The following is a 24,405-nucleotide window of genomic DNA, read 5'->3' as shown; positions in this document are numbered from 1 at the left end:
CAGACTTGCATCGCAGCGGACAATGCTCACCCTTGCCTGGTGAAAGGCAGAAACAGGGTCGCACCAGTATCTCTGATGGAAGATTATGCTTCGCGTGCGGGCGCAACGTATGACTTGCCTTGCAACAAAGCTTTTGGCTACGTCCAAGTCAAGTGGGTGACAAAAAGATGCCGCTCCATTAAGTAGAAGTAGTACACCTAACACTTCTTCTTATTAGTATTCTTGTTCTCTCATATGATTATTCCTATTTTCTTATCTTCTATAATTCTACTGGTTCTTTTCTATTTTCCCAATCTTCCTTTATTATTGTAAAAAAAAAAAATTTGTTCTCTCTCTTTTTACCGTAGCTAATAACCACGGCTTTTTTGCAACCCCCTTGCCAGCCTGCTTGTTACTGCGAGTAAGGACCCTGGTCAGGCGTATAAGTGGCGCTGTCATCCATCTTTTCACCCCCACAAGAGACCAAGGATTCAAGCCGTATGAAACGGAATAGCTTGGCTGGGAAAGAATCTCTTTTTTTTCGACCAGGTTCGGTTGTCGTGACTTCCGCTGTTTCTCGCAGCATTTGCTCCGCATCTGTTGTGTTGAACTCATCGCTCTGGACCCTGGGACACGATGCAGCAAGAACGCACTAGTTATGCCGCTGATGGGAAGCTAACGGCGAACAGACGGTCTCATGTTGTCAGAAATCAGTATTTCCGGGGCCTTGTGCAGCCAAAGAAGTGACTTGAGCAAAGTGTGAGATAAAATTAGCCCAAGTAAAATTAATAAGACGACTGAAACGAGCCGGGGCCAGGTTCTCCGCGACAACGTGAAGAGACGATATTCACACTCAGGCATTGTGGTTCATCCATGGAAGCGTTTTTGCTTCTTCTCGTAAGTTGGTAATAAACTCCCCGCGGCTCAGCGTTGGCAAATGTGATAACATGCAGCCTCGTGCATGCGGTGTAATGGGGAGGGGTTGGTGAGGAGAGGCCGTGCCACAGCCAGCATGTGTAGGACATGCAAGCCCCTTGTTCCCCGAATTGGCCGCTGCCGCAAGGCTTCGAGCCTTCCCAGACCAGGCAAGGCCTTACAAAAAGGTGACACTTTTTTCCCAAGGTGTAGGAACATACTTGGCTCAATTGGGAAACGGTCGCCCGACCGGAACTACGGTCAAGAGTGATGAGGGATAAAATTCTCACACTGCTCAGCAGCCGGATTATAAACTGTATTGGGACAAAGGCCATACGAGTACAGGGCATTCATGTTTTGCAGGCGAAACTCTGTGATAAGTCGGAGGGCGTACAAAAATATCTGAGCACCCAATTTATTCTGAGACAGGCGGAAAAGGAAATGCTGTGTCCAAGAACCGGCGATCATCGTGCTGCTACAATGCACCGCAGCGGCGCCGTGATAACAGGCAGTTGACTGGTCATAAAGACTAAATGCAAATGACTTCGGCACAGATAATGCTCAGAACGTTAAGTTGTCTCGGATGCTAATCTCATAGGCATGTCGGACGTCGAACGACTTGTGACCACCGCCACCCTCTATGCAAGATAGCTGCTCTGCATTATCTTCGATTGCTGAGGAAAGGAACGGCAATTTTCTGTTTTGACTCTCACATATGTAATTTAATCCAACTTTAATGTCCGGCAATTGCAACATATTGCAGCACGGACGCTCTCGGGAGCGGTAGATTTATTCGCGCACGTTCTGAGCCATCAGCGTACGCAGGTGGTCGAGGCGTGCATCATCGAATCTTGATTCCCGCGGCCATCGCTGTTCTTTGAGTTTCCTCAAGTTCCGCATTTGGCGTTTTGTTTTTCATGCCGGGTGATCATTTTGGCCGCGCAACCAGCACAGCTGGCGGTCTAGAGATTTTCTCCCGATAGAGTTTCACGTCAATCATGTAGATGTTTATACTTTACGACCAGTTTCGGCCTATACAGCTGACTTGTTCGGCGACCGACGTCCAATAGGGTTGGCTGCATTAATTTACATTCTATAAAATCAGTCCATGATCTTTAGGGTGATTGGTCAGAGTTACCACGGTCCTTATCCCATGAATCCCCCAGAACTGAGTCTTTGCGGCATTGGCTTGGCTTGGCAATTCCTTGATCAATGCAGTACAAATTCCGTCGGCAACAGCCAACCACATGACATGAGAGCTAATATAGATACTGTTGAAGCTAAAATCACAAACCTTTTGCTTGAAGTTGTAAAGCTATCTTCGCGATGTGTTGAGATAAAGTCAGTCGTGGATTTCTTCATGCTGGTCGCCGATATAGGCGCGATCGTGTTTCATGAGCTGCACCACAGAACCTAAAATCGCACCTGATTTTCGCACGGCAGCACAAGGTGTTCCGACGAGATGCAGAATTGCCCACCCCTCCTTTGCTTCCGATTTGGACCATGGCAATTGGCATACCGATCGCCCAGGAGCGTTATCGTGTGTGGGGGAGGGGCCCTTTCGGTATGACGAGGGAAAGATGGTGTGCACCAAGGTTTTTCGGTGCAGTGTTAGGGCTACTCTACTTGGCGCAGGCGATGCACGCTCGGTATTACCATTCCGACATTTTCAATTCGACGTACGAAATGTAAAGAGACTGCGGTAGTGCCGGCTGACAGACCATTTTGCTGGTGAAACTCGTTCTCAGCGCCGGCGCGGTCTAGCTCAACATGAATGCGACACCAAATGTCGGGGCCCTGCGAAACGAAACAACTAGTTAATGCGATGGAATTCTGGTGGGTGGGCAGTGCGTCCGATTGGAGTTGTCATGCAAGCAAATCCATCTGCCGTATTACTGACAAGACAATTCCAAGAGAAGAAGCGAAACGAGCGTTTTCCTTTACTGGACCAAACCAATAGTAGACGTAGTATACTGTTTGGGGGACCCAGCAAGATCAACGGATATAATGCTCTTCTCAGAGACAATACGACAGCCTCCAAGTTTACTCGTTCTGGCTACCTTGGTGAGCACGGTGGGCAGCACGCCCGCCACAAAGCGTGGCAGGGCCAATTGGCAGGCGCCACAACTGATACAAGTCCGTCCCATGTGTGCGCCTCTCTTTTGTTTCTACCAGTGCGCGCGGTGTGTGGCACTTGGTGCTGGCGCAGTTTCAGAAGCGCTAGGCCAGGGTGGCCAGTCCACTGTAACACTAGTTATGGCTCAGGGTTTCGAGGGAGAGGGGTGTGCAGAGCCTTAAAGATGGCGTCTGTTTTTGTCTCTCTTCCTTATTACATTGTGGTGTGGCTTCTTTGCCCTTTCCTTGCCGCCTCGTGTTCTTATTAGTTGCGCTCTAGTGAGAAGGGATGGTGGCTTGTGTGGCGTCTCTGACCTGCGACGAACGTGAAGCCGGATGGTCGGATGAGGCAAGAGGCAAACGCCGTTGGAATATGCAGGGGAATGGCGCGAGAAGGAAATTGGAACAAGCCAACTATTGAAAAAAACTGGCGAAAAAAAGAAGAACGGCAGAAGTTCTAGCGCGGTTACCGGTCGTCTTGAAGCTGGCGGCGGTGGCTTGAGGTGTGACATGTGATATCATCAGGTAGGCGTTCTGGGCGTTCTGGGACTAATAACGCGGTTAAAGAGTGCCAGGAGAGCGATGAGGCGAAATTTGAAATCCATATTCTCTATGCATCGAATATGCCGTGTGTGTATTGTATTGCAGCCACAAACGCCTCAGGTAGCAGAGAATCGGTCCGTTGTTTTCATGGAACACGGGACTGCATTACCTGAGTGGAACAGAAATATGTGACTGAATTGTGTTATTGTCATCGTCAATCTTGACCTCGGCTTGGCTGTCATACAGTAGGCAATCTTGAGATGCATATTCGCAGATTCTCTATAGATGCTCGTGGCTTTTAGCACGTAACTTAGCGGCATCTTACAGGCGGTTTCCCAGCTGCTAGTTGCTGGAGATATTGCCTCATTGGGCCAGCCCGTCCTGAGGCTCCTACAGTGTCCCGCGTCGCCTCCAAACCTCCCCCCATTCTCGTCCGCCGCCCCGCGCTCACTAGACACTGATAAGCTCCATAGTAAAGGCGTGCCAGCGCTTCAAACTCCGTTGTTAGCCGTTCCTGTGAGTTGCTGCAGCCCAAGAATCGGCTCAATTTTGCTAAAGGCGGGCAGGCTCTGACGGCATTCGGGCGCCCGCGAAAAATATCCCGCCAGCTACATGTCGTGGACAGCCGTCACCAACAGCGGATCGAGAGTCACCAGCCATCTCCTCCACGCCTTCCGTACCCCTGTCATATTCCGTATCACCATCAGGGGTTTTGCGACAGTCAAACCCACAGCAGCAGCAGCAGCAGCGACCATGGCGGCCACGCAGCGCGATCCCACCACCCTCTCCAACTATGGCGTCTGGCGCACCCGCCACACGGCCGTCGACTTCAAGATTGACTTTGACAACAAGCGTCTGCAGGGCTCCGTGACGCTGCGGCTCGAGAGCCAGCTGGACAAGGCCGGCGCCGAGGTGGTGCTGGACACGCGCTTCGTCGCCGTCTCGGGCGCCCGGGTCAACGACGCCGCCGCGCAGTGGGAGCTCAAGCCGCACGCCGACCCCCTCGGCGCGCCGCTTCACGTCACGCTGCCCGAGGCCGTCGTCGCCGGCGCGGCCAAGGGCGAGACGATCGAGCTGGTGCTCGACGTCGCGACGACGGACAAGTGCACGGCGCTGCAGTGGCTGACGCCCGCGCAGACGTCCAACAGAAAGCACCCGTACATGTTCTCGCAGTGCCAGGCCATCAACTGCCGCAGCATCTTCCCCTGCCAGGACACGCCCGACGTCAAGTCGACGTTTGACTTTCGGCTGACGTCGGCGCTGCCCACGGTGGCGAGCGGCGTCAAGGTCGGCGACCACGAGCCGACGCCGGGCGTCGAAAAGGTCTACGCGTTTGAGCAAAAGGTGCCCATCCCGTCGTACCTGTTCGCCGTCGCGTCGGGCGACATCCGCACCGCGGCGATTGGCGCCCGCAGCTGGGTCGCCAGCGGGCCCGAAGAGGTCGAGGCTTGCAAGTGGGAGCTGGAGCGCGACATGGACAAGTTCCTCGAGGTGGCGGAGAAGCTCATCTTCCCGTACCGCTGGGGCGAGTACAATGTCTTGGTGTTGCCTCCTAGCTTTCCATATGGAGGTGTGTATACGTGGAGTTGATGGATTATTGATATAGAGAGCTGACAGTGTACAGGCATGGAGAACCCCATCTACACCTTTGCCACGCCTACCATCATCAGCGGCGATCGCCAAAACGTCGACGTCATTGCTCACGAGCTTGCGCACAGCTGGAGCGGCAACCTCGTTTCCAATGCCAGCTGGGAGCACTTGTAAGTGTCGCGTCTGTCAAGTCGCCGTACGGCACGAAGTTAACTCTGTGGCAGCTGGCTGAACGAGGGATGGACCGTCTACCTGGAGCGCCGTATCGGTGCCGGTCTCCATGGGGAGCCCGAATTCGACTTTTCCTCCATCATTGGCTGGAAGGCCCTTGGTAAGTTGTTGCCGCTGTATTCCACACATCATGTCTACTTGCGCTGACACCTCTGCAGAGGACGCTGTTTCGCAGTTTGGTCACGACCACGAATACACCAAGCTCATCATCAGCCACAAGAATGTCGATCCCGAGGACGTCTACAGCACGGTGGCCTATGAAAAAGGCTTCCACTTCCTCTACTACCTCGACCGCCTCGTCGGCCGCGAGAACTTTGACAAGTTTATTCCGCACTACTTTACCAAGTGGGCGGGCAAGTCGCTCGACTCTTTTGAGTTCAAGGACACGTTTGTCGAGTTCTTCAACGGCCTCGGTGACGAGCCGCTCAAGCAGAAGATTGCCACCATTGACTGGGAGGGCCGACTGTACTCGCCTGGTCTGCCGCCCAAGCCCGACTTTGACACGACTCTGGCCAAGCAGTGCTACGACCTGGCCGGGAAGTGGAAGGACAGTGTGAGTCTCTTTTATACTTGACTAGCGGCAATCATCTCAACTAACACTTTTTCCCCTCTCAAATCAGTCATTCGAGCCCAACCTCAAGGACATTGAGGGCCTGACGGCAAACCAGCTTCAGGTCTTCCTCGGCGAGGTGCAGGAGCAAAAGGGCCTCTCGGCGGAGCGCGCGCAGAAGATGGGGGCTGTGTACGAGTTCATCTCGTCCAAGAATGTCGAGGTGCTCGCGGCGTACTACCGCATCGCGCTCGAGGCCAACGACCCAACGTGCGTGTACGGCGTGGCGGAGCTCCTGGGCCGCGTGGGCCGCATGAAGTTTGTGCGGCCACTGTTCCGGGGCCTCAACGAGGTCAACCGCGACATGGCCCTCGAGACGTTTGCCAAGAACAGGGACTTTTACCACCCCATCTGCCGGGGCATGGTGGAAAAGGATCTCAAGATCTAAAAACAGGGAAAGAAGGGATGGATGAACAGCAGGTGTTGAGCATGCACAGTATGCATGTGTCTATATAAGCCAATAAAGTAAAATTCGTGAAAACAACGTCGATGCTGATTCTTTTCTATCATTTCTCCATCGATGCATGTTACTATCATGAGTGAGGGAAGATGTGTCCATGGCTAATCCAGCCAAGAGGATGTGCCCATGCTATCGGCCCATGTCTGCCCTTGTCGACGCTCGAAGCGAGATTCCGAGTCAATGTCACGGGCGCCAAAGTTGCCGTAGAGATGAGGGAAGCCATTCTCGAACTTGACGGGATCGGGCAGCTTCGAGAGCACTAGCTTGACGACCCAGAGCTTGGTATGCTCGGCAAAGAACAAGTCTGCGGTTTTAGGGACCTGTTCTGTGTGTTAGCAAAAAAGGTCTATACACTAATTGCCGATGGCGAAGTTTGCCCTTGTCGGAGGGGTTGTGTACCTGGACAGCAGTGCTCAGGTGGATGAAGCCGTCTTTAGCATCGAGCTCGGACAAGGGTAGCCGGGCAGGGAAGGGCTCAGCTGGGGCCTCGGGAAGGATTTTGTAGACGAATTGCGGAGATTCGGAACCCATTTTTACAGATTATCGTCGGGTAGTGGTGTACAAAGATAATGTTGCAACGGTCGCAGGGAACGAAGGAATTATGACGTTGGTGTTTAGGGTAACGGTGGGAGGGGTAAATGGTAGCGCAGGATTGGTCGACGGCTTTGCGGGACAAGGCTGGGCTCGGTGGGCATCACAAACGCTCAACAGCGCCGGATGCATCCTGTTCACATCGCGCCCTGCCCAGAGCTCGTCGCCGTAAAAGGAAGGGATGAGTAGAGGGCCGTTGCCCTCGGAGCTATGTCTACTGTCTTCGCTGCCTAGCCGTAAGATTGATGACAAGGTGCGGTTCCTTGGTTGGTACGTTCTACAGGGAGCCTGTGCAAAGACACGACGATGGCGATCTGACTACCTGGTACAGCGTCACTGCTTATTCGACGATCACCGCCTGCATCACGCTAGGCCATCTGTACCCCCGAGGCACCAATGTCGCGGTGACGGTCAATGTCGAGCTGCTGCTGGAGACGCTGGCGTCTGAGGCGACGCGCACTGGCGAATGGGTCAACGTGATTGGATACGTCAAGGGTGTCGTCGGTCGCGAGGCGGCAGCAGTGCAGGCGCTGATGGTCTGGCCGGCCGGGCCGATGGACATTCAGCAGTACGAGGCAGCGCTTGACAACGTGCAAGGCGGCGGCGGCGGCGGCGCTGAAAGGAGTTTGTGACGGGACCTTGCTACGTTTGAGCGCGCCGTTTGCCAGGCCCGACGGTGCTTCTGGAACGAGTCAGTGTCGAGGGCGGCGCATAAATATTGCGGCTCCATTGTACTATAGCGACGAGTTTATTATCGAGTTTTCAAGTGCCTCTTTTCTTGGGCAAATGTTTTTTGACGGACGGGTGAAACATGGTTCGTGTTGCAGAAGGCGGCATGGTGGAATGGGTGGAGAGGGTGGTGTTTTGCAGCAAGGATGGGTAACAGATGTGCGATGGGCTGCGAGATGGAAACAAGTGAATGATTCAAGACGCTCAATAAGCGATTTTCGAGTCAATAGAAACAAATGACACCTAATAATATCATGTGATGGTGATGATGATGATGGTGATGGCTACACGATGTCGCTATCCGCTGTCATATGCGGCTAATCTGCGGGACTGCCCGTGACGGGTGCCACGTGAAGATGCTTTAGTGGCCGATGGCCTGTAAGGTAGGCAGGCACAGGCAGGCTGTAGTCCGCTGTGGCCCCCTGTAAGTGTGCCGTGGTTTAGTGAAGATGACGCCTGAACGATGCCAAAATGCAGGTACAATCTGGCGCTGTCACTTACAGTTTAGCGGTGCTTTATCAAGGTAGGTAAGGTGGTAAGGCGGAAAGGTACCTGCCTACGCACCTGCTAACGTGGCGCTTTCACGGGCCTGTCGTCACCGTGCTTTGCGGTAATAAGGAGCCTCCCAGTGCCCCCCTGGGAAATGCCTACCTACGTCAATGTGTACATGCTCCGGCCGATGCACCGCGACTCGCGTCTCCATCCCGACTCCTGTTTCCCTGCGACTGCTCACACTTCAACCACCCCTCAGATCTACCACGACTTGACGACCACACCACATACCGCGACACCCGATCCCGCATAGCGTTGGCGTACATCTTGGATATTTTTGTACATCCCGCGCGCCTGTGGTTTTCGCCGAACAGGGAGGCTCCATCCATACCCGCACGGGAGAAAGGGAACAGCCGCCCCTCAGCATCAGTAATCTCCAACCCGGCCTCGACGCTGCCTGCGCCCTCGCCAGTCCTGCGCCAGACAGCCTCCTGCTCGCGAATTCTGCCGCCGAGACTGGCTTACCGTGTCTTGATGGACCCTCATCTTTGAGTCCCGATTCACCGCAACTAGCTACCCTGAGCCTCTCCCACTCATTGCGACGCTGGCCGCCAGCCCACAATACCATACGGATACCCCTTTCGACGGAGCGACCACGATCGCGGCGCATCTCCCATCGAGCACCCAATAACTCATAACGGGGACCAAGCTCGGTCCCCAACGGCAATCCGCAGCCATGCCTCCCGCAGGAGGTGGAAATATCAAGGTCGTGGTCCGAGTCCGTCCTTTCAACGGCAGAGAAATCGACCGCGGCTCAAAATGTATCGTCGAAATGAAGGACAACCAGACCGTCCTCAGCACTCCGGACGGTCATGGTGGTAGAAGCGCAAAGACCGAAGCCCCCAAAAACTTCGCCTTCGACAGATCCTACTGGTCCTTTGACAAGAATGATTCCACCTATGCCGCCCAGTCCAACCTCTTTGACGATCTCGGCAAACCCTTGCTGGACAATGCCTTTCAAGGATACAACAACTGTATCTTTGCCTACGGCCAGACTGGTTCCGGAAAGTCCTACTCCATGATGGGCTATGGAAAGGAGATCGGCATCATTCCCATGATTTGCCAAGACATGTTTAGCCGTATAGACGACATGCAGGCTGACGCCACGACAAAATGCACAGTCGAAGTCTCCTACCTTGAAATTTACAACGAACGCGTGCGCGACCTGCTCAACCCTTCGACGAAAGGAAACCTCAAAGTCCGAGAGCACCCCTCCACCGGCCCCTATGTCGAAGATCTCGCCAAGCTCGTTGTCGGCAGTTTTCAGGAGATTGAAAACCTCATGGACGAAGGCAACAAGGCCCGTACAGTCGCCGCCACCAACATGAACGAGACCTCCAGTCGCTCGCACGCCGTCTTCACCCTCATGTTGACGCAGAAAAAGTACGATGCCGAGACGAAAATGGAAATGGAAAAGGTGGCCAAAATCTCCCTCGTTGATTTGGCTGGTTCCGAAAGAGCCACGTCCACCGGCGCTACGGGTGCGCGACTTAAAGAAGGTGCCGAGATCAATCGATCGCTGTCTACACTCGGTCGTGTTATTGCTGCGCTGGCCGACCTCTCTACTGGCGGCGCCAAGAAGAAAAAAGGCGCCTCTCAAGTCCCCTATCGAGATTCAGTATTAACATGGCTTCTCAAAGACTCGCTCGGTGGTAACAGCATGACTGCAATGATTGCAGCCATCAGCCCTGCCGATATCAACTACGATGAAACACTCAGTACCCTGCGGTACGCCGACTCTGCCAAGCGCATCAAGAACCACGCCGTTATCAACGAAGACGCCAACGCGCGCATGATTAGAGAGCTCAAGGAAGAACTTGCTTTGCTGCGGAGCAAGCTTGGTGGAGGCACAGTCGGACTTGGCGGTGCTCCAATACCTGCAGACGAAGTCTACGATGACAACACGCCGCTTGAGAAGCAAATGGTCAGCATCACTGGCGCCGATGGCGCAGTCAAAAAGGTCTCGAAAGCCGAAATTGCCGAGCAGCTCAGCCAAAGCGAAAAGCTGCTCACAGATCTCAATCAAACATGGGAGCAAAAGCTCCAAAAGACCGAGGAAATCCACAAAGAACGAGAGGCGGCCCTGGAGGAACTTGGCATCAGCATCGAAAAGGGCTTTATCGGCCTGCATACCCCAAAGAAGATGCCGCATTTGGTCAACTTGTCAGATGATCCATTATTGGCGGAATGCTTGGTGTACAACCTCAAACCAGGAACCACGACTGTCGGAAACGTTGATACGAACGCCGATCATCAAGCAAGCATCCGACTCAACGGAACCCGAATATTGCACGACCACTGCACATTCGAAAATGCCGCCGACGGCACCGTCACGGTGATCCCTAGCGAAGGCGCTTCGGTCATGGTCAACGGCAAGCGCATCACAGAGGCTACTCAGCTACATTCTGGGTACAGAGTCATTCTCGGTGACTTTCACATTTTCCGATTCAACCATCCCATGGAAGCCAAAGCCGAAAGAGCGGAAGTCGGCAACAGCCTCCTGCGACAGTCCGTAACAGCAAGCCAAATTCAGGCTTGGGAGAGGACATCACCAAGTCCCACGCCTGGATCCCGCCCCGGACATGAGAGGGCATTTAGCCGAGTTTCTGATTTTGGCGACATCTCCAGGCCCGAGTCCCCGTCTCTCCGTAATAATCGAGATTCTGACTGGTCTGCGGCGCGTCGAGAAGCTGCAGGCGCCATTCTTGGATCCGACCAGACCAATTTTACCAGCCTCACAGACGAAGAACTCAATGCTTTGTTTGAAGAAGTGCAGCGAGCGCGAGCCGAACGTGTCAATGTCCGCGAGGACGGTGACGACACGGATTCCGTCACCTCGTATCAACTTCGCGAAAAATACATGTCCACTGGCACAATTGACAACTTCTCCCTCGACACAGCTCTGACCATGCCTTCCACTCCCAAGCAGGGTGAAGCTGACGACAAGCTAAGAGAGGTGCGCGAGGAACTCCAAAGCCAGCTCGAAAAGCAAAAAGAGGAGTTCCAAGATCAACTCAAGAATGCCGAGGCCGCCAACGTCGAAGTCGAGGAGATCAAGAATGAAAAAGCCAAGATGGAGGCTGCCCTCGTGGAACTCAAAGACAGCATGGAAAAGCAGCTCAAGATTCAAAGAAAGCAGTTCGAGGAAAAGATTGAAAAGATGGACCCCCTGAAGCGGCCCAAGGCAAACCCCAAGCTCTCTGAGGAGGAGATAGAGCGAGCAAAAAAGGTCATTGGCATTTGGAGAGACCGACACTACGTCAAGATGGCGGAAACGGTACTACAAAACGCTGCAATTCTTAAAGAGGCGCAAATCATGAGCAACGAGCTTGAGGAAAGTGTCGTTTTCCAATTCACTGTCGTGGATGTCGGCCACGTCATGTGTTCCTCTTACGACATGGTCCTCAATGGCCTCACGAGTGAAGGAGAGGACGCGGCGCTCGAGGAGACACCAAAGCCGTGCATCGGTATCAGAGTCATTGACTATAGGAACAACGTCGTCCGTCTCTGGAGCCTGGAGAAACTACACGATCGCGTACGTCAAATGCGCCAAATGCACCAATATCTTGATCAGCCTGAATACGCCCAGCACCTGAGTCTGGATAACCCGTTTATCGAGCACTGTATGCCTTCCTATACATTGGTAGGCGAAGTTGATGTGCCATTAAAAGCCGTCTTCGAAAGCCGAGTCCAGGACTTTTCCCTCGATGTGCTATCGCCGTACACTTCCCACGCTATTGGAATTGTGAAGTTGTCACTCGAACCATCTCACGCTCGAGCTCCCACAAACACTCTCAAGTTCAATGTTGTTATGCACGAGTTCATCGGCTTTGCTGAGCGCGAAGGAACCGATGTTCATGCACAGCTCTTTATTCCCGGCGTTTCCGAAGAGGACGGCGTCACAACCACCCAAATGATTACCGACTTTGATGAAGGACCCATTCGATTCGAAAGCGTACACAACATGAGCGTCCCCCTCTTCGCGCCCCAAGATGTCATGCTAAGAGCATCCATCTACGCCAAAGTCCAACCAATGCATCTCGATAAACTCCTTAGCTGGGATGACATGAGAGATGCAGCTCCTTCACGCGACGCCCAGGCAAGCCGAATCAACGAGTCACAATTCTTTACGCAAGAAAAGCACGACATGCTTTCGAGAATTCAAATTCTCGAACTCAACGAGATGGGAGAGTATACCCCTGTTGAAGTAACTCAAGTCAGCGAACTGGACACAGGTACATTCCAGCTTCACCAGGGCTTACAAAGAAGAATCGCCATCAACATCGCCCACAGCTCCGGCGATGCGCTGCCTTGGGGTGACATTTCAGCTGTGCGTGTAGGCAAAATTCGCCTTGTCGACTCTGGCGGTAAGACGCCAGACATGGGAGCGAAAGAACCTGAAATTCAACTACGACTAGTGTCACACCCCATCTTCCGCCAAAACCCCAACGGCACTCGCAGTATTACCGTCTTTGCCCAGTGGGACTCGAGTCTGCACAACTCCCTGCTGCTCGACCGTGTGACGGCTGAAAAGTACAAGGTGCAGATGAGCATTGGCTGGGAGATCAGCTCCGAGAAATTAGCTGAGCCCATGAAGTTCTCGCAAAAGGTCTGTTTACAGGTTCTCTCACGAACGTTTGTGCGCCAAACATCCATGTTCTCCTCTCTCTGGCAAAATATGCGCTTCATCCGCTCCTCAACTGGCATCTTCACAATCACCATGCGGCCAGCGCCAATCAAGCGAGTAGGCGATCTTTGGAGAATGAATAGCCGACACGACTACGTCAAGGGCGAAGAAAACCTCGACAGCTGGAATCCACGAGGAGTATCGCTCGTTAGCGACTTCATCTTGGCGCGGAAAAAGAGAAGGCGTATTGCCGAGATTGGTGCCGTGCACATGGTGCTTAGTGTCCTTGGCATCGACTTTAGCGGACAGCCGGAGAAGGAGGTGTCTGAACCGGAGCCGGAGCCCGAAATTCAAAAGCCTGTGCTGCCCAATGACGACGACTTGTTGCATGACACTCCCGACACGTCGCAGGCGCCGTCTCTAGAGGAGGAAGCAGAGCTCAAAGTCACCAATGGCGAGGGCGAGGCGGACGCCGAGGCCGAAGCTGACGGCGAAGAAACAGTCAAGATCCAAGATTTGGAGCCGGCAGAGATACCGGAATACGACGAGCAGCAAACAGAGCTATTGGATAAGTGCCTCTCATTATGGGTTAAGTATCCGGATCCGCTGTCCAAAATTCTCAGCCCTGCCAACACGGCACCTCCAACCAATGGTGTTATGTCGGAACCCCCTGAACTGCCAAGTCTTATCACGACTGTCGTTCGCGTGCCCAAGAACCCCAAGGTGCTCAAGGGCGGCTACCTCCTCATACCTAACAGCGACTCTACGCGATGGGTGAAGCGCTTCGTCGAGCTGCGACGACCCTATCTGCACATTCACTCTGCATCGGATGGCGACGAAGTGGCTCTCGTCAGTCTGCGCAACTCACGCGTCGACAGCCAGCCCGGCGTCCTGGCGCTCCTCAACGGACCCGACGACTATGACAATACCCCTGGCCAGAACGGCGGCGCTGACTTTACGCCTGGTCATCGCCGGACGGCCTCGGGCCGCGTTATCTCGACCATCTGGACCGGTAGCGGCGGTAGTAACAACAACGCCAATGGTGGTGGTGGTGGTCAAGGACTGCAGCGATTGAGCGAGCGCATGCAGGCCGGCGTCTTTGCGATTTACGGCACGGATAATACGTGGCTGTTTGCGGCGCGCAGCGAGCGCGACAAGATGGACTGGATCTTTCGCATCGATCAGACGTATATGTCTGCCAGCGAGAGCCAACCGGGCAGCGGCTTTGCGAGCCCCCTGCCTGGAAGCGATTACTAAAGTGAAAGGATACAAATACGGAATCTAATGACGTCAACGGAAAACTAATTTTGCGCTTTTGATCGAAAGGAGTGTTTTGTGCTCGGTATGGTGCATTTTATATATATACCTTGGCCTGGCTTGTTGTGTATTTCCACGGTTGGTTTTCTTTTTCTATATACTACTACCCCCCTTTTTACTTTGTTTTAGAATTGCGTGGTTTATGAGGGCGAGAAGAGGAGGAGGAGGAAGCAGAAGAAGAAAAGCAGAAATATTGGATGAACAAAAAAAAGAAGACAGCTAGAGTTATATACCCCTGCCCGCTACCTGGACTTTTTTTTTAATAACAAGCTTGGTTACTTAAGATTAGATTTCCTAGCAGTGCTCCGTCTTTTGTGTGAACTTTCGCTCATGGTTCCAGACACTCTTGGGCTCGTTTGCCTCGGCGCCTCTTCAATCGCCGTCGCCGTCGCTGTCGCAAGGCTAGCACCAAGCCCGACGGCAACGCCAATCCGTCCCTAAGCGATGGACCAGAGCTGTTTAGGATCCTTCTCCGGGCACCCGGCAGTACATCTACAGCTTGAACCCGGCGGGGTCAACGTCCGCGCCATCAGAGTTGGCCTTATCCTTAGGGGGCCTTGGACAGGAGTGCGTCTTTGCAAATAGGCAGACAGGACATGATAATGTGACATGAAATGCCTGCACCAGAGGAATGGTCCGTCATGACAGAGGCAGAGCGTCAAGCGACTCGAGGATCCAAAAGTCCTGCCGTCAACGCTGTACCTCCATGTCACGGCACGAGCCGTGTCACGTGTGAGGAAGCTGCTACAAGAGTGCGTGACCCCTGTGAGGTTACAGAGTGGAAGGTTCTCTCTTCAGTGAACAATAGAGTCATACTATTGTAGTTACTATATCTATCCGCGATCTCTCTTATCACTTCCTTCGTGCTAGCCGATATCTGACACCCCACCTCCTCCTAGAGGCCATATTTAGTTCTTCGGCATTTCAACCTCTCTTTTGATGAAGTTGAACAGAGTTTTCCATTTTGTGACGCAGCCCGCTTGAATGCATCGAACTGTATCGCCTTTAGTGTGAGACGAACCATGGCTGTCCTGGCATTCGACGTATATCCATAGAGCCACCTCGAAGTCTGCATAGGGTTTTAAACATCGATATCTCTCTTGTGAGGCTCGTTGTATTGACCGCAGCTGATAAGAGTCTTCTTTAGTAAGTTATGTGAGGCTCTGAACCAGGCTTCCTCTAGATAAGCGATCGGAGCTGAGCAGAACCTTGTGGGCATACCGCGAATGTACCGTGGTGACTCCAAAGTCGCTGTCTCGCTTATAGCCTTCAGAATAAAGTAAAGAAATCTGTATAGTCTACACATACCAGCAAGACAGACTAACTTTAGAAGCCTTATATTATGCATGTAAGATATGATGTTTTGTATAGACTGCTGAATATGTGATGTTGGCCGCTTTATTCTCAAGCCAATCCATTTCTGCTGAGCTATACGTGATAAGATAGTATCAGGCGAGGGTTAATGAACATGACATCGGACTTCCGTGCCAAAATTTTCTTTCAACACGAACCTTGCAAGTATATGGGTATTAGGCCGGAAGGAAATTTGAGCAGCGACTTCCTACTCTATCTCTTCAGTCCGTATGGTCAATGAATAACCCGACAATGCCTCTCCTGGACAGACTAGAGGAAGCCGTCTGCGTTGTATCGAAGCCCTTGCCTTCACCTCCGAAAAGGGAACAGCAGCGTTGTCCATAACGCAACGGCGGCCGAAGAGCTGCGTTTCAAACGTCCGGACTAGTCAAGCTTGGGGTAAAACAAAAAGCTCCGAAGAGATCGACTCTTGTGATGCTCCTTTTCAGTTGGCCGCAAAATCACGCCAGGACCTGTGCGAGCAGTGGAGTATAAGCCTGGAAAGCGCTTGGGCGCGTCGTGTCAGCACAACGAGGGCCAGCGAAGTACTGCTAGCCACCATTGCGACAAGTTGGAATGCAATCCTACTATCTCTGAGGTATAATAGTACGGAATAATGCCGAGATAGAGCACCAAAACACACCAGCGTACTTGCCGTCGCTGCCTAAACGTGGCTCATCTGATGGCTTGCAGAATAACCACTAAGCGGACCGCCTTGCTAGCATTTTCGGTGGCAGCAAGGCATCTCATTGGACTGCGCTGACCAGGCCTGCCGGGTATGAACAGCCAAATGCAACGTCACCAGCGGCGATTCATCGCACGCGGGCAAGCAGGACGGGCGGGCAGCTCTCAAAGAGACAGGGGACAAGGTTCGATCATCGCGATAATGAGGCAAGAGGCCGTCAGCGTCACGGCAGTTCGTATCTTGTGAGCATCGGACTCCACCACACGAAAAGACCGAGAACTGACGAGACCAGGACCGCCACGAGAGGGAGGCACAGCTGGTGCATGGTAGGTATCTCGCCCCCTCCATTTTGGCTTTGCAACGACCGTTCACGAAAAGCTAAATTATGGAGACTTCAACAAAAACAATCCAGATTCATAAACTTCAAAACAGATAGGTGGCCTTGTGTGCAAAGTTCGTTTCAATCAAAGCAGATGCGACCCTGGCAAGCTTCCCACTCGACGCACTATCCAGAACAGGCAACCAGGAAACTTTCCGGCGATCGTCGGCCAATGTTGGGCATGACATGTCAGTAAAGACAAATCTTGACTCAAGCCGCCACAAGAGACTTTTGCGCAAATTACAGGGACCAGAATTCTCAAGACTGGTCCGCTTCTGTGTGGGGATAGCCTCTGGTGTGTTGACAAGGCTTTGCCGGCCGAGCCTCTGCCTCTTCAGAGGCTAGGGCTGGAAATGGTGGGAATGTCTAGTCACAAAGCGCAAAGCTACATGTGTGTGTCTCGAGAGAAAAGCAAAAGAAAAAAAAAGCGAAAGGAAGGAGTGAAGAACAGTAACCTGGTGCAACAGCTTTGACCTCTGCGTCGTGGCTGAAGCACGTAGAAATAGCCCCTTGGAAAAGCACCCCCTGCCTCGGCCGTGGAAGAGGGTCTAGCTAGGGTCAATGCTTTCCGGCTTTCCATGTGCCAAAAACGCGTTCCCGTAACCAAACAGTCGGGTTCGGGTGCCCAGTTATTCGGGTCCCGCGTTCCCTTGCCCGCCCCCCTGGTTGCCGCCAGGAGCGGGAAGGACCAGACTTGGTCTCCACTGGCCGAGCACGGTCGCTAGTAAGAAGGCCATTTTAGGCTCCAGGAAATCTGAGCGCAGAGCAAGCAGAAGGCGAAGTCATGACGCGAGAGAAATGCAAAGGGCACTGGGACGGCCCGCGGAGATTTGCCAGGGATGGCTCTAGTGGGTTTGAATAAAGCGTGGCCCAGAGGCAAGGTGACGGCGGCCCATCGAGGTTCGATAGGGACCTGAAGAAATGGTAGAATTGGCCAAGCGAAGCGAGTGAAAGATACTGAGTAGATGCATCGGCAGTTTCAGCAAGACAGGAAAGACTTCAGTGTAATCAGACGCGTCTCTCTGTTCCTCGGCATCATCACATTGGTTTCCGCGAAAAAAAAGGAAAGGATTCAGACCAAAACTGTCTGAGTCTGAGACATGGGATGAGCTGCTAAAATGGTAAATTCGGTGGACCAACTATTCTTTTGTTGTCAACACCGCTAGGCGACGTGGCCTTATTACTATACAAGATCTTAGTCCAACCAATGTGTTTTTTCTCCTTCTTTGCGTCAACGCTACTCGGTTCGCCGGACTATATCACGATACGGCGAGAAACAATTATTAAACATGGCAGAAACCCAATCCCAGATATCTGGTCTGCTGGGACGGGCCCGGTAGCGGCTGATACGCCCCCTGGAGAAAGTCGGTTCTCCCCACCGGAAGGCTGGTCACAAGTATGTAGGCTTTACTGGGGAGCACGAACAAAAGAAATTCTGAAGATCGGCTGCGTCGACCTCGGCCTCTCCTTCGGCTTGACACGTTTTTTTGGTCAGCCGCGCATGGCGCCAGCCTTTGGTAACGAATTATAGACGAGGGCTGGCTCGTTGGCCCAGGTGGCTTTTGCTGGAGGAGGAGCGGCATGGCGTTCTTCTCATCATTACACTTCTGGAGAAGTGGCCTTGGCAATGACAGTACGGAGCACTCAGCATTGTGTTCGGTAATATCCATATCGGCAATATCGCTGTGTGTAATTCTGCCGAGATGCATGTTGGCAAAAGCAAAAAAAAAGCGACACGGCATAATCTGTAATGTTAGTCCTGATGAATGGAGATAGGGGCTCGACGTCGTGTCGTGAGAAGCCCCCTCGCTACTTCATTAACCCCTGCCCATAAGACAGGATTGCGCAGAGGCTGGCGCGACAGCCATGGACGATATTTGTAATGAGTAATACACCAAGTTAAAGCTGATGCGGTCCTCTCTCCCAAATAACGCACTCTTATTATTATGATGCTAGGAAATAGGTCAGCCGCCTAGCTTCGCATTAGTGTCCTGCAAGTGCTCGACGGGCGGCGTGTCTAGCTCGCGGCAGGTTCAACTAGCCCTGGCTTTCCGAATGTCCTCCAATTTCAACATCAGACTACCGAGGAGCAGCTGCCCTATTTTTACTTTCCGTCATTTTTCTTCTTCTCTGGGCTACTAAAATCCTTTCCGAAAACTTAAAAATCGTGGCCGATTAGTCAATACACCACCCCCAAGACCGTCTAGCCAATTCGATAGCCACCGGGGCCATTCCAGTCTCAGACACCAGCATGGACGGGTAAAATTGGCGGCCGAAAAGCACCTCACCTTCGACCCAGATTACCGGGACCTAATGTTGGCTTTTCGCCCCGTAATAAAAAAGAGGGAAAAGGAGAATGCTACCCAGTAGCACGTCTCCAACCTCATCCAAGCCCCAAAGCGCCTTGCCACTCGCGAACCCACCGGGCTGGTTGGGACTCGGAGAAAAACCTTGTCCTCCCCCCCTTCCTGATAGATTTGCTCCAAAATGTAGTTGCCGAGAGCGCCACTGCAATTAGTACCAGAGGACGGGAGACCCGGTGGACTGGAACCTATCCGCTAAAAAGCTAGCCCTTTGGTCTTAGACTTGATGCTGAACCATTTCCCCGGAACTCGGGCAGCCTTTGTGCGTGTGCGACCCAGGGACAACAACGCCAACTTGCCTCCAGCCGTCTTTTTTCCCTACCTATTTACTGACCATAAAGACCCGATTCTGTTTTCGTTTCTGCATTTGGACAAGTTCACTTTGTTCTCTCTGGAATTCCTCAAGTAGAGATGCCCTGCATTCCACGCCCGCCCATGGACAAGAAATTTTGAGATCAAGAGAGACTTGCATTAGCCCGCGAAAAGCTCTTCCTCTGGGAGGTGGACCGTATGTGTGGGACCTGCCACGTCTTGGGCTTTGCCGTATAAGCCAACTCTGCTGCCGCGGAGCCTCCACGCTCAGCGCTCCCTTTTGCTTGCTCATTCTGGCAGTGACCGGTGCATATTCGGTGGTGGACTCAGTATCATTGATCCGCCTCTCTCCTTTGCTACATATATTTGAAGCTACAAGAATATAGATTCAGCACCACTTTGGCCCTTTCAGCACATCCGGCTTTCGTTTCTACGGAACTTCTCCCACGACAACCGGAGAGCAGGAATCAAAACGACACATCTACAGAAAATTGGTATCCGGATATTAGTCTCCAGAGACGTTGCGACTTCACGAGAAGCAAACTAGGACTTTGACTAGCCGAAGTGGTCTGCGCCTGCTCATCATCGAGAACAGCAGGAAGAGCCGCACACGAGTCTCAAATCAGCATACATCCACAGATACACAATGTCCAGGTCAAATCCTAGCGACCAAGGTCAAGGTAGTGGCCAGCGTGTCCCGGGGGACTTGAGCCAGTACGAGTTTTCGTTCAAGCATTCGTTAACGTCTGCCGAGATAGAGCCCGATGTAAGTTACCATCAAATTGATCAGCAAAGACATTCAGAAGTCTGACAATATTCAAATAGCCAGCTGTGGAAGACATGTACGTGTGACTGAGAAGAGGGGCCCCGTTCCCAACGACTAATGCCTTGTCAGTGTCGATTCATCATGGTCGCTTTCCGAAAGCATCAGAAACTTCCCAGAAGAGTTTGGTAGAACGTATCACGCGTACAGGGCTGGATGTATGTTTACAGTACCCGAATTGGACACATGAAACATTGTAATCATGGAAAACACCATACTAACTCTTCCAAAGCATATGGGTTTCCCAACGACCCCATCGAACAAGAACGCCTATTTCTGCAGTTCAACGCCATGACAAGACTTTTTGGTGGAAAGCTATACTTTGCACCCTTATCCGCTCAAAATCCTCCACGTTTGGTGCTCGATGTAGCCACTGGGACGGGAGACTGGGCGATTCAAATGGGTGACGAGTTTCCGCAGTCGCAGATTGTGGGTACAGATCTATCTCCTATTCAACCGGAGGATGTTCCACCGAATGTCTCTTTTTTTGTCGAGGATTCGTAAGTCTGACCCTACCCTGACCGACAGGGATGGGTTTGTCGTATCGCAGAGGGGGGAAAGTGATGAATCTAACCATTGCGTTTGTTAGATCTGAACCGTGGGAGTTTTCTCAAAAGTACGACTACATACACACACGAGTAACATCCGGCTGCTGGGCATCGTTTGAGGACCAGATTGCGAAAGAGGCGTTTGCAAACCTTCAGCCCGGCGGATGGTTCGAGTCGCAAGAGTTTGACAGCATCATCAGCTCGGACGACGGCACGCTGGCCGAGGACTCGGCCCTGGCTCGATGGTTCCACGACATGGCGGTTGCCGGCGACGTCTGCAACCGACCGACTGTCATGGCGCACAAGCTCCGCGAGGTGTACGAGCGCGTGGGGTTTGTGGATGTGCAGGAGAAAATATTCAAGATGCCGACCAATGGATGGGCCAAAGACGAGAGGCTCAAGGACATTGGACGCATGTGGGAGAGAAACCTGGGCCCCGGTCTGGCCGGCATATCGTTCAGCATGTTCAACAGGGCATTCAACAGGACGCCAGAAGAGATCGAGGTATGCTTCCACTACTCCGAGAGGTATCTCGCACTACTAACAGGGCAACAGGTGGCCGTGGTCGATGTCAGGCGGGACCTGTCTGACCCTCGTATACATGCGTATATGCCGATTTGGGTTGTTTGGGGACGAAAGCCGCACCCAGAGGAATGAGAATAGGCCATGGGCGAACCAGTGCGAAAGAGGATACAAGGCCCCGATTTGCAACGGGGCATGGAAAAAGGATATGGAGGCTCGCTTGTTGAATGTACATAGCAAAGCGTTACCAAAACTTACAGAAAACACTTTAACTTTACCCGCTAATCAAATGTGACGTTTAGATGAGGGGCGGCATGTAGAGAGATAATTCGATCGGGCAAATTGCAGTCTGTTCAATAAGTACGTACGCGAGAAAGAAAGACGCCGGCTAAGTGAATTGAAGTAGTGGCTTATTATTTCTTAGTTTTCTTACTATCGCTTATTCTTCCTGGCTTCTTTTAGTCTTTCTCGTTCTCCTATTTCTCCTTAGTTAGCTCATCTTTTTTTTTTCTAAATTTCCGTTAATTTCTTTACTTTTATAGCAGCTACCGCGTTTCTTTCTACCGCCCCCTGGCAACCTTACTGGGGACAGTAACTACCCGAGTAAAGCGAGTTAGAAGGTTATAAACCCAAGTCTTTGCCAGGGGGGATATAATCTTTCTGAAACGGCACTAAGCTTGACCTCACCTTACAGCACTACACTACGCTTCACACTTGCCGGTTCGATGATTCTGAGCCTTAAAGTTGACATATTCAAGTATCGTTATGTATATTGTGACATCGTATCTTCATATTCGTGTTAAATTGCCAGTAAATACGAAGCCTAGATGTTACAGAGCACCAAGGACCTTGACAGCCTTCTCATAGTTGGGGGTGCCGAGACCGGTAACAGGATCCCAGCCGGCGACAGCGGAGAAGCCATTGTTGCCACAGGCACTAGGCTGGTTGTCGCCGTTGGGGCCGCCCAGGCTCTGGTTACCCTCGGTGATGTCGTTGAAGATCTCAGGGTGCTGATAGATGGCCGGGTTGACGAAGCCGAGGGGCTTCTTACCAGCGGCGATGCGCTCCTCGTTGATGCGCGTGAAGATGGCAGCGACGAGGGGCGCAGACTCGGATGTGCCACCCGAGGTCTGGTGGCCGCCCTGGATGATGAAAGCAGTGTTGTCGCCAATGGCGGCGAGATCGGGGTAGCCGCGGCCGGCGCGGTTGTAGATGCCGCCGGTCTCGGGAATCTTGCCATCGCTGGTGGTGTAGGACTTGTACCCGGGGTCGTACTTGCTGAAGTAGTCCGAGACGGCAGACTTTTGGTAGTCGGGCGATTTGTAGATGTTGCTGAAGCCGCCGCCCGGAGAGAACGAGGTGGAGACAACCTCGGGCTGCTCGTCGGTGACGGAGCGGCCCTTGGGGATGGTGGTGGCGCCGACCACGGTAAGGTAGGGGCAGCCGCCGGGGTAGTCGGGGACAAAAATGTTCTGCTTCTTGCCCAGACAGGCACCGCCGCGGTAGGCAACGCCGTCGTCGCCGCTGGAGATGAAGAGAGAGACACCCTGAAGACCGAGCTTCATGAACTCGTCGCATTGACGCTAACGATTGCGAGTCAGTCTCCTACTCATGTTTGAATGGTCGCTAATATCTTACCTTTTGATAGTTGAGAGGAAACTCCCCGAGAACCTCTCCCCAGCCGTAGGAGAAAGAGATGACATTGGTAGGCTTGAACTTGCCGTCGTCATCCGAGTCGTGCTGTCCGTCGATCTTGGGATCGTCGCCGGTCTCGCCGTAAGCACTGTAGTTGTGGTACGCGCCATCAACGGCGTCTAGGAACTGGTTGAAGAGGCCCTGCGTTCCACCAACCTGGAAGAGGGTGGCACCCTGAGGGTAGATGATGGGCCACGAGGTCTGAAAGTCAAGGTCAGACTCGGCATCAGCCTGGTCCTGAGGCCACGGGGCCTTGCCGCCATGGATCAGGTCGTTCGTGGGGTAAGTACCCTTGGGGACACGTGGATAGTACGTGCTCCAGAACTGGTCGAGGTCTTCCTCGGCGTAGCCGGACGAATCGCCGTAAAACTCAAAGATGCCCAGGTTGTTGCTGGAGTCGTGGAGAGTGCCGTTGGGGATCTTGTAAAGCTCAAGAACACAAGCGGGGGTGATGACTTGGTCACACTTGTCCGTGGCACCTTTTACATGTCAGAGTACGTCGCGAATAAGAAAAGACACAAATGGGAAGGAAATTATGGAATCTTACCTGGGTTGGCCTTGAGAGCAGCCACCAGCGCGGGATCAGTGGCCTTTTGCTTCAGCGGCTGCTTGCCGGGGATGACGGAACGCTTGTTCTGGTTCTTGGTGGTACTGCTGATGTGGGCAACGCCGGGGTGCACAAAGTCAATGTGCTCGGCAATCTCAGCAGGCAGACTGTACTCGTCGGCGCCAATGCTCTCCGAGTCTCTGGTGGCATGGGTGTAGACATGATACTTGGTCTTGAGGACCGACTCGAGCTGGCTGGCGGTCGTCTCAAAATGGACCCAGCTCTTGCTTCGGGGGACCTGGATGGAGCCGTCTGGGATGCCAGAGGCGATCAGCCAGTCTTTGACGGCCTTGACCGAGTCCTCTTCGGGGGCGAAGAGCTCGACGAGCTGCTCCTGGCTGTAGTGGTTGCCGTAGTTGGCAGAGTTGGGGTCAGAGCTGCCAGTATTCCGTCAGTCAACATCGTCTTGCAAGATTGAGCAATTGCGGTGGTCTAGCACTTACACGTCCATGAGGAGTTGGTCACCCTTGTCAAGGTTCTTTTGCTTGAGGGCAATGCGAACGGGGATCTTTTGGTTGGCATCAACGGCACGCTTGGTATACTTGGTGGCAGCGAAAGAGTCGCGCTTCTCGTGCACGACATGGTCGCCCGTGAGCGGAGCGCCCAAAGCGCCAGCCACGATGCTGCTGAGAAGGATGATATCGGCCTTCATTTTCACTGAAGACGAGTCTTGATGCTGCTCTGAGATTGGACGATAGAACTGAGCTGGTCAGAATCGTCTTGATAGGAGATATGAGCCACGTTATATACTTGATCAGCTAGCTGTCTTCCTTCTCGATATGGCAAGTAAGGTCTGCCCGAATATCGTGTCCATGACCATAGCGGCGACGACAGTGTTGGAGGATCATCATAATAATCC

At 52.8% G+C, this 24,405-nt stretch overlaps 7 protein-coding genes across 9 annotated transcripts; 4 read left to right on the top strand and 3 right to left on the bottom strand.

Moving 5' to 3' along the window:
• Positions 1-4,164: 4,164 nt before the first annotated feature.
• On the top strand, positions 4,165-6,371 carry LMH87_007403 (uncharacterized protein; the record flags this gene model as incomplete). Its single annotated transcript, XM_056192487.1, has 5 exons — positions 4,165-5,122; positions 5,177-5,312; positions 5,367-5,473; positions 5,532-5,926; positions 5,994-6,371. 5 exons carry the CDS (start codon positions 4,165-4,167, stop codon positions 6,369-6,371), a joined length of 1,974 nt encoding a protein of 657 aa, XP_056060702.1.
• Positions 6,372-6,544: 173 nt separating this feature from the next.
• LMH87_007402 (uncharacterized protein) lies at positions 6,545-6,974 on the bottom strand (the record flags this gene model as incomplete). Its single annotated transcript, XM_056192486.1, has 2 exons — positions 6,545-6,763; positions 6,843-6,974. The coding sequence occupies 2 exons, from the start codon at positions 6,972-6,974 to the stop codon at positions 6,545-6,547; spliced, it is 351 nt and encodes a 116-aa protein (XP_056060701.1).
• Positions 6,975-7,215: 241 nt separating this feature from the next.
• Positions 7,216-7,666, top strand: LMH87_007401 (uncharacterized protein; the record flags this gene model as incomplete). The annotated part of the gene is made up of 2 exons (XM_056192485.1): positions 7,216-7,304; positions 7,366-7,666. 2 exons carry the CDS (start codon positions 7,216-7,218, stop codon positions 7,664-7,666), a joined length of 390 nt encoding a protein of 129 aa, XP_056060700.1.
• Positions 7,667-8,991: 1,325 nt separating this feature from the next.
• On the top strand, positions 8,992-14,199 carry LMH87_007400 (uncharacterized protein; the record flags this gene model as incomplete). The annotated part of the gene is made up of 2 exons (XM_056192482.1): positions 8,992-12,682; positions 12,734-14,199. 2 exons carry the CDS (start codon positions 8,992-8,994, stop codon positions 14,197-14,199), a joined length of 5,157 nt encoding a protein of 1,718 aa, XP_056060699.1.
• A 968-nt stretch (positions 14,200-15,167) lies between these two features.
• LMH87_007399 (uncharacterized protein) lies at positions 15,168-15,955 on the bottom strand (the record flags this gene model as incomplete). Of its 3 annotated transcripts, XM_056192481.1 has the most annotated exons (5): positions 15,341-15,400; positions 15,481-15,518; positions 15,568-15,687; positions 15,771-15,825; positions 15,884-15,955. In XM_056192481.1, the coding sequence occupies 5 exons, from the start codon at positions 15,953-15,955 to the stop codon at positions 15,341-15,343; spliced, it is 345 nt and encodes a 114-aa protein (XP_056060696.1). The 3 variants fall into 3 exon arrangements, with proteins under 3 accessions (XP_056060698.1, XP_056060697.1, XP_056060696.1); XM_056192480.1 differs by lacking the exon at positions 15,481-15,518 and having other exon boundaries at positions 15,168-15,397; XM_056192479.1 differs by lacking the exon at positions 15,481-15,518 and having other exon boundaries at positions 15,265-15,386.
• A 4,042-nt stretch (positions 15,956-19,997) lies between these two features.
• LMH87_007398 (uncharacterized protein) lies at positions 19,998-21,379 on the top strand (the record flags this gene model as incomplete). Its single annotated transcript, XM_056192478.1, has 7 exons — positions 19,998-20,031; positions 20,110-20,117; positions 20,177-20,193; positions 20,247-20,332; positions 20,407-20,674; positions 20,764-21,226; positions 21,278-21,379. The coding sequence occupies 7 exons, from the start codon at positions 19,998-20,000 to the stop codon at positions 21,377-21,379; spliced, it is 978 nt and encodes a 325-aa protein (XP_056060695.1).
• Positions 21,380-22,074: 695 nt separating this feature from the next.
• On the bottom strand, positions 22,075-24,198 carry LMH87_007397 (uncharacterized protein; the record flags this gene model as incomplete). Its single annotated transcript, XM_056192477.1, has 4 exons — positions 22,075-22,827; positions 22,883-23,418; positions 23,487-23,923; positions 23,990-24,198. The coding sequence occupies 4 exons, from the start codon at positions 24,196-24,198 to the stop codon at positions 22,075-22,077; spliced, it is 1,935 nt and encodes a 644-aa protein (XP_056060694.1).
• Between the last annotated feature and the right edge of the window lie 207 nt (positions 24,199-24,405).

The sequence above is a fragment of the Akanthomyces muscarius genome, chromosome 1 (genome assembly GCF_028009165.1).
Source record: "Akanthomyces muscarius strain Ve6 chromosome 1, whole genome shotgun sequence".
Classification (NCBI taxonomy): domain Eukaryota; kingdom Fungi; phylum Ascomycota; class Sordariomycetes; order Hypocreales; family Cordycipitaceae; genus Akanthomyces; species Akanthomyces muscarius.
Note: the sequence above shows the minus strand (reverse complement) of the source record. Positions and strands in the feature narration are given on the sequence as shown.